The 12,500-nt window shown below is 34.6% G+C and overlaps 1 protein-coding gene across 2 annotated transcripts in view; it reads right to left on the reverse strand.

Moving 5' to 3' along the window:
• Positions 1-831: 831 nt before the first annotated feature.
• The window catches only part of LOC115213333 (glutamate receptor ionotropic, kainate 2-like), a 39,019-nt gene continuing 27,350 nt past the window's right edge, over positions 832-12,500 (reverse strand). For both annotated transcript variants that reach the window (XM_036504278.1, XM_036504277.1), the window contains 7 exons: positions 11,240-11,296; positions 9,800-10,030; positions 7,136-7,240; positions 5,676-5,801; positions 5,319-5,501; positions 3,548-4,338; positions 832-2,750 (listed from right to left, as the gene is read on the reverse strand). In XM_036504278.1, the coding sequence (XP_036360171.1) occupies positions 2,522-2,750; positions 3,548-4,338; positions 5,319-5,501; positions 5,676-5,801; positions 7,136-7,240; positions 9,800-10,030; positions 11,240-11,296 (1,722 nt within the window). In that variant the 3' untranslated portion in view covers positions 832-2,521. The remainder of the gene's footprint in view (positions 2,751-3,547; positions 4,339-5,318; positions 5,502-5,675; positions 5,802-7,135; positions 7,241-9,799; positions 10,031-11,239; positions 11,297-12,500) is intronic.

Raw genomic sequence — 12,500 nt, forward strand, 5'->3', positions numbered from 1 at the left:
TTCGAGGTGGATAAATTAAGCGGCAGTTAAGTACTGAAGTCGATGTAATCGACTATCCCCTCTGCCAAGGCTATATATACATACATACATATGTAATATATATATATATAGACACATATACATACATATACATATATATATATATATTTATATATATATACATATATACATATATAAATATATACACATATATACATATAAATATAAACATATATATATATTGAAGTTTGTTTCTTGACGCACAGCAAAACACTTGAAAAAAAGAAAATTCTAAATTCAAATCCGTAAATTTATTGGTGTTTTTTTTTTTAGTTTAATCAGCTTGTGTTTAATCATTCTAATGATACATAGATGTGTCATATGAGATGCCTATTGTCTGATATGATGGAACAGTCATCATCTTATATGTATTACTTACATATGTATGCATTTATTGAAATACGCGATGTCAGTATAACAACATGTTACAACGGACGAGTTATAGTGATATAATTAATATTAATTTAAATATGCTAAAATAGTTACTAGGATATAATTGATTATTAAAAACACTATTAAGCAAAATACACTTTAAATAGTAATCGTCGCTTCTCCATTCAGTCATATGCTGTCAATAACATTTGATTGATATTATCGTCTAAGCTAATATCCTATTAAAAATCCTTGACATCATAATGTAATGTATATTGGCTGGATATCACATCTTAAGTGATCATAGAAATCAATCTTGAACATGTGTAGCAAGCGTCTTTCGATAGAGCTATTCTGTTAAGCTGTGATTATTTGCAGTGTATCGTTTTCCAATTTCTGACAATCATTCACTTTTTTTTATAGAAAGTTATTTGTAGAAAACAAATATATACATATTTCAAACGTAAAATTTTCAGTTACGTGTGGTATAAATATCGTATTTCACGATTGATAAAATACCATGTATTATCTTATACATATATCGGATGGCAAGAACTACAACAATTTCAAGTAAGCATTAACTTAAGGCTGTCTCTAAAAATATATATTAATCTTGAATGTTAAAGAATTGATTGTTAGATGTATGCAGAAATATAGAAATTCCGAATATCAATGTAAGCCACCAGAAAAAGCAAACATTGTATTCTAATTCATTCTAAAATCACCATCTTTATTATATCAATTCAGTCACTGGTTCAAAATGCTTTGTGAAGAAGTTGATGTCTTTTGTTCAGTAAGTTTTAATTGATTTATATTTATATTTTGAAGTTATTTGATGGATGAAAGAAGCTACGATGTGTATTACACATCTAGTTAGAAACATTTAATTAATATATAACTAACTGCACCCGTGGAAATTCCACGGTTGTTTTGAAAACCATTAGATAGGTGGAAGTGTATAAAGAACAATGGAATACATACATTGTTTCTTTTGAAATTATATATTGAAATACACAATTTCTTTAGAAATTGTGTATTTCTTAGACGGTATAAAAAACCACACAAGTAGTACAGAATGTGCAGTCTTAGATGACAACATTTCTGAAAGCACTATTCCTTGTTATACATTGGCTACTCCTACCTTGAATGATGTTATCATTACTATGGAATAAAATCGAAGACATAAACTATCTATGAAATTATTCTGCTATTGGAAAACTACATTCGTAAAACTTTAATAAGCTGCATTACATCCATATTTTCATATCAGAGAAAAGTTCCTACGGCTAGATTTGAACAGAGTCACAACGAACGAAATACATTAGCTGCTTCACTGAGCTGATGATTCTTCAGAATCATATCACTTATACACAAGTAGGGATGGCGGCATAACTAAAAAGTTTGCTTCTTAACCTTGTTGTTTTTGGTTTGGTCCCACCGCATAGCAACTCGGGCAAGTGTTTTCTACTATAATGTCGAGTAGATAAATAATTTATGCAAAATTTGTTAGATTAAAAACAGCTTGAAATCTCATTGTATGTATGTATGTATGTATGTATGTATGTAAGCATGCATGCATGTGTGCGCATATATATATATATATACATATATATATATATATATGGAGGTTTGTATGCGTGAGTGCTCATATGTTTATGCCGTTTGAATTAGCATACGTTGTTGAGGCATCATAAGGTGACGTTCGACATATACACATTGATGAAATAAGTACCAAACTAAAAAATAATTACTGGCTAAATCCTTGAAGGCATTCCAATAATCGGGGAAAGACCAATTTAAAATACTTAGTCTCATGGAAATATAAATGATATCTATCAGATTATGTCTTCGATTGCGTTCCATAGTTTGGAGCGTGTCACGAAATATAGGTAGGTGTGTAGTAACTATTGTATTAATACACAAATAAAAAAGTTAATTAACTGAAGCGACATCAGCTTCTATCCAGTCTAACGTGTGACTATGCCTTTTTAATAGTGGGGGTAAAATGAATTACTGGATAATAAAATAAATCAGAAAAATAACTGAAATTATTCAGGGTTTCACTGAATGTTTGTTTAAATATGTGCGGATAATTCTTTTGTGTTCAGTTTTACTTCGGTACTTTGCTTAAAAACACTCTGTTTTTACCGACCATGATTCCTTGTTGCGCTATTAAAACCTTCGATTTTAGATAAAACTTCTTGAAGAGAAAAAATGCTGTGGCACATACAAGCCCCCCACAAAGCATGATAAAGGCACCAGCAACGTGGCCTACATCAAATTGTTCCAAACGCAATTTATCTGATTTTTTATGACATCGATTAAGATCCTGCCACCACCTGAAAGTAAAAGAATAAAATATTGAAACATTTTCTTTCAGGTAGAATTAATAAGTTCGGTACTTTCAAAACACGAAGTTAAGCAACAATGTTTAACACACACACACACACACGCACGTGCGCGCAAACAGGGGGCCCTTTGTGGAATTTTAATGTTCTCAGCATTAATTATGCTAATACTAATTTAGCCGTGGTTTTTCGGTCAGATAACGACTTAGAATAATTTATTCTTTGAGTTTTTACCTTTTCAGACATACATGTGTGCAGTATTGTACATTTACTTAAAGGACCTCTTATAACTACATAAGCAAGTGCGGTGAACCCTATGCTTCACAGAGGGTATTATTAGAATAATACTGAAATACGCCTAGATTTATCTCATGTATTTTCCGAAATATGATAATATTAGTGACTTCTACTAATAACAGTTTCTTGTTGAGATTTGATGCTCGCAGCATTAGGTATGCTAACACCAACTAAACTATTATCTAAAAAATGAACTAAGTTAACAGAGTGACTACAAATCCTATTACCGGTAAACCGAAGTTATTTTTTTCTGTAATGATATTTTTCTTAAATTTGTTTTGAGTTGACTAAATGAACATCATCCAAGGTAGGCTTAACTATACATGCCAAAAACGTAATAGGTAAATATTTATATCCTAAATATTGTTTACGCGAGTATTCAACTCATTGTCTATCTCTAAATCCTTCCTCCGACCATTCAACTGTTCAATTGTCCGTTCAGGCAGACTCTCACTCTTAACTGGCGATGCCATTCGATCGGCTTTACTTACCGCTTGTTCATTTTCTCGATCAGTCCTTCTTCCTTCATTTTTAAGAGTTCAATATTAATTTTTGTCTTGTAGAGAGCATTTTCTTTCATAGCAATGCCATGTTCCATAATGAATACAGGTGTACCAACTTTGAGAGTATCACAATAAGTCATCGAAGCATGAGAAATAATTTGGTAGTCGAAGACAAACGCAAAGACGGAACTGTTGACGGTTTCGATCGCAGCAGTTGCATTCAAAAATACCCCTTTCTCCTCCATTCGGTCATAGAGCCTAGGGTACATATTACGTATTACTGACATTGTATTAGAGTCTTTTACTGTGCCCCATGGCATAGAAGATACTTCGAGATCTTCCAGAGAGTTTATAGGTTTTTCCAAACTCGGCATCGTAAGGAAAGCAGCTAAATTCGCTGTGTAAGTAGAAACAATGACTAAAACGAAGAAAGTGTAACCCGCTGTTAGAATTCGTTGTGAAGTTCGATTTGGTGAAAAATCGGTCCCTCTTGTCATGAGTGTGCCAATTGAGAACCACAGTGTCTCTTTAACTGTAAACTTACGTTCTTGATTAGGATAATCAAGTATAATAAACAAAATGCTCACGCCAACCACCGTGCCGAATATTGCCATCCATAAATGTGTTGAGAAGGACACAAGAAACTGGAAAATGTGCTGAGTTCCTCGTGGCCTATTGATAAGTATGGTTATACCAGTTGTCATTATTCCAAGGCTAAAATCAACAACTTTATCTCGTTCAGATGTCACTGATAAAGCCCCAACTCCGAGGTCAGCTTGCTACAAATATAAACAAAAATATTCCTTATTCTTGTTACAATTTTACATGACTACATATATCTCTCCACAACCGATAAAATAGACAAATCAACAATATATATATATATATATATATATATATGTGTGTGTGTGTGTGTGGTGTGTGTGTGTGTGTGCGTGCGTGTGTGTGTGTGTGTGTACGTGTGTGTGCTTGTGTGTGCGTGTGTGTACGTGTGCATGTGTGAATGTGTGAGTGTGTGTGGGTGTATACGAACGAAAAAAAAAGAGCACTTAATACGTTTCGTTGAATTTACATTGATTTGCATTAACAATTTGACATGAAATCGCATTTTCGTGATTTTCTTTACTCGTGTGAGATTTCGAGGGAAAATAGCCCGAAATATCTGGAATTCCAACCAAAATATCATTTGGATATTAGTTCTTAATAAGACATATTTATGCTATTAACATAAAAAAAGTTGCATGTAAAGTTGTAGGAATATACATGAAGGTTGAAGTAGATTTGAAATGTAGCTTTGAATCACCGATCTGCTATTTTCTGATTGCTTATTTCAAATTATGTTTGAGCGATTAATATTACAAAATAACGAAATAACATTTGAATCGCACGGCTTGTATCTTGTAGACGACAATTTCACGTTCATTCGGCTCTGGTTTGTCTGCAAGGGCTCTCAGAGAAAGAAGCAAGCAATTAGTGATCACACTCAGGAATTTTTGTCAAGATTATTTTTTGGCAAACCGAGATGACCGGTTATGGGTCATAGCCGAAGAACTGGTTAAATGTAGTCATTAATTAATTTCGGTGATAGAACATACAGACTTTTCGATAATGCTGATAAAGTAAAAATACGAATGATTTTTAAAATAAATTTCCTAGCAATTAACTTTAGGTTTTAAAAAATACCGCAGGTAAATTTAAACTGGTGAGCTGGTTATGTTGCCTCTATTAAGTAAAGGGGTAAGAGAAATAAGATACTAACATTTGTTCTGATGGCTTCAATCATTCCATTCCAATTACCATCTGAATCCTTTATTCCATAAGAATCGACGATCTTTAATTCGTATTTAAACGATAACCGGCGTTTTAACTCATTTATCAAATCAATTGTAAATCCGGTATAATTTCCATTTGTTCCATTTGTTTTGAATACAAACGGTCGCTCCTACAATAAAAATAGCAAATTAAATATTAACACTGAAGTTCTGATTAGTTATAATAGTTTTCGTCGACTATAGACGTTTATCTATTACGAGATTTTCTTAAATATGCAACAGGTCATTAGACATAGAGTATCATAGGTCACGAAATTCTATCTTTCCACATAAGATAAACGTACCTCTACAGCCATTATAATCTGTGTTTTGGCAAACAAGCCCTTCGAACGAATGGAATCACTGTTGTTTGTTTCAATGAATGTCAGCCTTTCTCGAGAAGAATTCTTATCTGGCGTCCATATTCCGATCTAAAACATAGTACAAATACGAAATCTTATAAATTAAGATCTGAAACAAGAATGTTGAAAAATTGACGAAATCAGTTTTAGATTAAATAAAGATCATTGAAGTCTGTAAAAAGCTTATTATTTTGGTTACGGATTCATCTTGCAGTGCAAAATATTCCGTATTGCATTTATATATTAACGAAATTGTATAAGTAAATTCGAAAGAATTTCTCAATAATTTAGGATCTAGATAATTCTAACACCTGAGTGATGTTGCTGAAGTTCATATGCTATATGAGGATTAATTATTATACTTGACAACTGTTTTACTAATGATGTGTATTTCATTTTGTTTTTGAACGAATAACTATATATAAATAAGTATAGTTATTGGATGGGGTGGGGGTGGAGGTCATGCTTGGAAGGGAAGCAACATCTTATTTAAAAATGTTTAATTCAATTTTTTAAAATGTATATATACGTTTAGTTATTTATCAGTCTCCTTTGGTTGATGTTCTTAAAGTCAATCTTAGTTCGTATTTGACATAGCAGGAGAGTGGAAAGGTCTTTAATAACTAAGAACCCGTAAACATTCTGAAGTAACTAGGGGTATAATAACGATTTCTCACACAAGGCTAAACGTTTTAGGAGAAAGTAAAGTACGTGCTTGACATTTTATTTTAAATAGTCCGGAAGAAGGAAATGTAAAATTGAACTTGACGTGATTTGAACTAAAGATGTAACGAGCCTGGAAGAAATAACACGAAAGTATTTTGTCCAACGTACTAAATGGTTCTGTCGATCACATTGAACAGGGACATAATATCACCATTGTACCATTATATGGAATGTACCCTACAGACATATATTGATTAATAAGTTAACTACCATAAAACTTTGTCATAAAGTATATATTTCAAGTAATACAATACATTAGATGCCATGGAGTTCAAGGATTTCCAGAGAACAGTATTGGATTGATGACTAAAAGACAGCACGATGCAATTCGTACCTTGTCACCGTAGCCTCGTCTGTGTTGTGATGCGCCTGTAAAAGACGCTAAATTCCTTGTAACCAAGTGTGCATCACACCAAGTATGTGGAACCAGAGTGGTGGCATAATTTCCTGCTAAAAGTATGCATTGACTTTGCGCTAAAACTGACGGAAGCTCGCAACTACCGAATTCAATACGTCGTGCGGAAAATCGTTTTTCCTGATAGACATATAGCCAAGTCAGAAAACAAAAAAAATCTCTCATCAGCTCAACGCAACTGAAGCAGTTTATAGTAAATGTAACAGATTATTTGGTAGATACGGGAGAGATAAAAAAGAACAAAGAAAAAGTGTTGATTTACCGCCTTGTTATCTTGACTATGTTGGTACAGATGTAAGGAATAGTTTTTCCGCTCACCAGTGGCGTTAAAAGCAATCCATCCTGTTTTACCATCTTCAATCACCACCTGACGGAAAGAACTTCAAATATTAATCCTAATGTCTCGAAGGGCTATCATAGAGTATGATTTATACAAATGCACCATATTTTTTGCTATGCTTCGTACAAATACATCTCTTAGAAGAACGTAATGACATTATTTTGCAATATATATATAATATATATATATATATATATATATATATATATATATATATATATATATATATGTACATATACATATACATGTATTCATGTGTGTGTGTGTGTGCGTGCGTATGGTGTTAGAATTTTAAAAGTTTGCGTGACATGAAATGAATGACTTTTGACGGTGGACGTCGACGATTAAAACTTCCTTGAATGGACAGCTTTCGAATTTTCCAACCAAGGCTTTTTTAAACCCACAATTTACACGCTCTTGTTTATAGCTTTATCTAATTTGAGTTCCATTGCTAAAATGATATATATATACATATATATATATATATATATATATATATATATATGTACCACGCACTCGCGTTAATGATTTTTTCTTGTGTTTTTCTGTTATTTTTTGATTAACTATATATATATATATATATATATATATATATCCTTTTATCAATGGAACTCAAATTAGATAAAGCTATAAACAAGAGCGTGTAAATTGTGGATTTAAAAAAGCCTTGGTTGGAAAATTAGAAAGCTGTCCATTCAAGGAGTTTTAATCGTCGACGTCCACCATCAAAAATCATTCATTTCATGTCACGCAAACTTTTAAAATTTTAACACCATACGCGCACACACACGCACACTCGCGCGCGCACACACACGCGCGCACACACACACATGAATACATGTATATGTATATATATATATATATATATATATATATATATATGTGTGTGTGTGTGTGTGTGTGTATATATATATATATACACCTATACACACACACACACACATATATATATATATATATATATGTGTGTGTGTGTGTGTGTGTGTGTGTGTAATTTACCTCCCCGGAGAAGAGGTTAAGGTGGACAAGTGAAACAGTTTACAGTTGCCGAACTCCGTACCTGAGGTTTAATCAGCTCGTAAGTTCGTGTACTACTCTACCGTAACAGCTAGCTACTACTGCTCACCTTAAGTCTCTGCAGTAAGTTCCTAGATGATGGAGATCGGCTTAAACCAGCGATGTATGAGTTGTGAAGCACGGACACTAACGTTAAATAACTGAGGGCATTTGAGCGGTGTAGATCATCTGGTTGGCCCGTCGAACAATTAGTTCAATCCTAAAGGAGTTGGAATGGAATTAATGTCGGTGACAATAGTTAGCCAGTGAAAACTGTAATATTTTGGCCTAAACTTTAGCGCTTACATCCACGGAGTGGAAGGCGGGGTGACAAAAAACAAACTCGTGAGCAACAATGAGGTTGGAGCGATGACATCAAGGAATATGCAAAGAGGAACCTAGTAAAGTAACACGAAATCGCAGTGTATGATAAGAAGCGGTGGTGGCTCTTGAAACCCACAATCCTAAAGATCTTAAAGATCGATACTTATTCCACCGGGCACTTATGCCTAACTGCTAGTTTTCGGGGACATATACAAACCAACACTGATTATCAAGAGGTTGCGTGAGCACACACACACACACCTCGAGGTGCCATGCTGTAGGACTGAAACCGGAACCATGTGGTTGGGAAGCAAACTTATGACTAGGCAGCCATGTCTGTGCTTGTGTTGTAAGAAGCTTGCTTTCCGACCATAGATTCAGTCTCACTGCATGGGACCTTACATAAATGTTTTCTACTATTGCCACGAACCGATCAAAACCTTGTGAGTGGATTTGGTAGACGGAAACTGAAAGAAGCCTGTCGTATATATATATATATATATATATATATATATATATATATATATATATGCGCGTGTGTGTGTGTGTGCATGTTTGTCCTCTCATCACCGCTTGAGAACCGGTGTTGGTGTGTTTATGTCCTCGTAGCTTAGCGGTTCGGCAAAAGAAAACGATAAGCACCAGCCTTCAGAAATAAGTCCTTGGGTTCGATTCATTCGACTAAAAACTCTTCAACGCGGTGACTGAAACAAGTAAAAATACACCCCCCACCCCCACCCACATATATAATGGTAGCAGTTGTGCTGAACATTATGTTATAAATTTTGTGCGAAAGACGCTGATGGCAACAAGCGTATAGCTGCCGACATTGCCTCTTTTTGCCTCTTGCTGATATTCTTGTGCCAATGGACAAATATTTCCGCGCTGCAGCCACAAAATGATCTTTCATGTAACTTTGCTGAGAGAATGAGGAGTATACTGCTTAGTTTTGACTTCAAATGGGAAAAAGTATATTAATATGAGTTATATCCCCATGAGATGGTTTGAGTCTGACTGACTATGATACTAAATCAGTCACCTTATGTTACTAAACGATTAAAACCCCAGTAATTGATAAGAATATTTGAATTTTCAGTGATTAAGAGCTATAAGCTTCTGTTGTCTCATAGAAGAGAAATCATTTTGCTAAAACGTATTCACTAGAAAGCTGTTAAATCAAATTACATTTTGGTTAATTTTACTTACTGATTTCAACTTTTGCATAAACTCAGCTGTATTAAAATTTCCTTTGTGGTGGGGTGCATAAGTAAGAAGAGCTCTTCTAGTAATTTCCGCTACATCCTTTGCTACGGCGTTCTGGGGGTGCATATCGAAGCTGTCCATTTTGATGTACCGAAAAGTGAATAACTTACATTTTACTGCATACAATTTCATTTTGAAGTAATTATTTCCTGATAGAGGTTCAAAAGAAGATGTCTAAATAAACAAAATGATAACAGAAAAGAAAACTTATAAAGGCGAAAATGCAATATTAGTTCGACAAATAAATATTTTGTTTACAAGTAATTTATGGACACGTTTCTTTTGCGTTATTAAAGTCATTTATCTACATTTACACCATAAATGCGTATGGTAAATGCTTGAACTCACATTTTCTCTGCAATGTAAATAATTATTTGCCTATATGTCTTTGAAAAGACATGAATGACATAAATTTCCATTACCTTTCCTTTGAAAATGTTAAGAATCCATCCATGGAATCCACCGTAGAGAAGTATGATATCCAATGGTTTGTGCGGATAAATTAGAGATGAATATAACATAGTATTGGCGGATTTACTCTAGCGATTACATACTTCCTGTAATCAAAACAAATTACAAGGCCAACAAAGATGACTGGAGAGTCTAGTAGTAGTTCGAGTACTGAAGCAGCTCCATACGTTCAAAGAATGATGAAAACTCAGTACTCTCATCTTAGGAAATACTTTTTAATCATATAATGTTTCTCTACCCTGTAGTGGCGAGTGGTACGCATCTATCTGATTAATGTACAGCTAAACTTTCCTCAGATTTGACTTCGGGTTAAACAAATGCCAGAGAAAAACGTATTCCACATTTCATATATACACACACACTCACGCACACTGACTTTATGGAGGCTTTCGACAGCATGTTTGCCACGAGGTAGGCCCCCTTCCGGTTACCCATAGAGTAAAACAAGGCTGTGTGCTCACTCCAAAGCTGTTTGTGCTGTTTCTGTGCTAAACAACATCTTGACTAAGATAAGATCCACCAGGAAACAGTGAGGAAGCAACGTCGCATAAAACTGTCGGCAGGATGCACAGTAGCCCTACTGTATATCTGTTGATTTTGCTCATTACACACTGAGTCGTTGACATAAAGAAAAGTTGTCGGTTGTCCCAGTTACGATCTATAGCAAACATATCTTGGCAGGAGTATATCTCAAGACAGTAAGACCTGCAGCGTGTAGATATGTCTAGTGTTAAGTCTATACTGATATAATCGTAGCTGCAATGCGTGAGAGTAAGGATGCCACCGAGCAACTTCGCAGTTAAGTTAACATCCTGATTGTGACTGCATAGAAAGAGATAGTAACTAACTGCAAACAATTGTGGAAAGTTAAGTTGGATTTTTAAGAAAATTCAAAACACAACAAAAACTTACTGGATCTATGAACACAAATACCCGGTTTTCATCTTTTAATAATGAAAAATCTTTCGCCTGCAAATATAAAAATAGATACTGCTTTATTATGTATACGCAGGCATATATATATGCATACCCACACATATGTATATATGGGTACAGGACGTCACCGACGGTGCAAATAACATTAAATACGTAAACAAACGAGGGAAAAACGAGTAAGATACGTAAACACGAGAAAAATGGAAAAACAGGACAACACAGAACCCTTCATCAGTTGTTGGCTGGCTATCTACTCCTCATTTCAAGCATTCAACAACAATATTCAAAGACAGTTGCATCCATAAACTCTAAAATAAAATTTAGGATTTATGGAGGGTGAAAGTTGGGAATAAAAAATAACAGTGGAGACATACAAGGAAACCGAACGAAAACAAACATGGAGGGTCATTAGAACGAGAAGAAATTAGTGAACGCTGGGAGAAACATCTTTTTTGAAAAGAGAAAAGATGGAAGAGAGAGAGAGTACGCCCGATATATATATATATATATATATATATATATATATATATATATATATATATATACTAGCAGCTAAACCCGGTTTCACCCGGTCGGTTTGGATGATGTGGCTGTAAAACCTTCTCAGTGTAAGCATTCGACTTGTTTGGACACGCTTCCGTTAAAAACAATTTTTAGAATGACTCTTTTCCGGCAAAACGCTATAAATAACGCACAAAAAAAATCCAACGAAGATTCAACCAAATCAAAAAAACCCCCCAAATACTAAGCGAACAAAGATGAACCATCCCACTCCCCTTGCGCGCTGACACGCACACACACGCAAACACACACACACGCACACACTGACACGCACGCATTCACATACTCCCCCTTTTACATCCACATATATTCACACAGAGTTGAAATGCTCACCCCTTCCTTCCTTATTCATCGATCACCCCTGCCTTTCTCATTCATAAACACAAGAGTATTATTATAGTAGATTATCTCGGTAACCATGGGAGCTATGAAAAAATACAAAGCCTAGCAACACCACTGGATCGTTCTACACACCTGTGTAATTTTTCACGCAATTCCACTCAGCCATTTGACCGTGACTCCCAAGACAAGAAAGAATCGCCCATGTCAAGTTTATATGTATAGATAACAATACGCGCGCGCGCACACGCACACATAACAACCAATCATTCGTCTAGTGGTTAAGCAGAATTATATATATATATATATATATATATATATAATTGAGTGTGTGATT

Source organism: Octopus sinensis, linkage group LG6, assembly GCF_006345805.1.
Source record: "Octopus sinensis linkage group LG6, ASM634580v1, whole genome shotgun sequence".
NCBI classification, from domain to species: domain Eukaryota; kingdom Metazoa; phylum Mollusca; class Cephalopoda; order Octopoda; family Octopodidae; genus Octopus; species Octopus sinensis.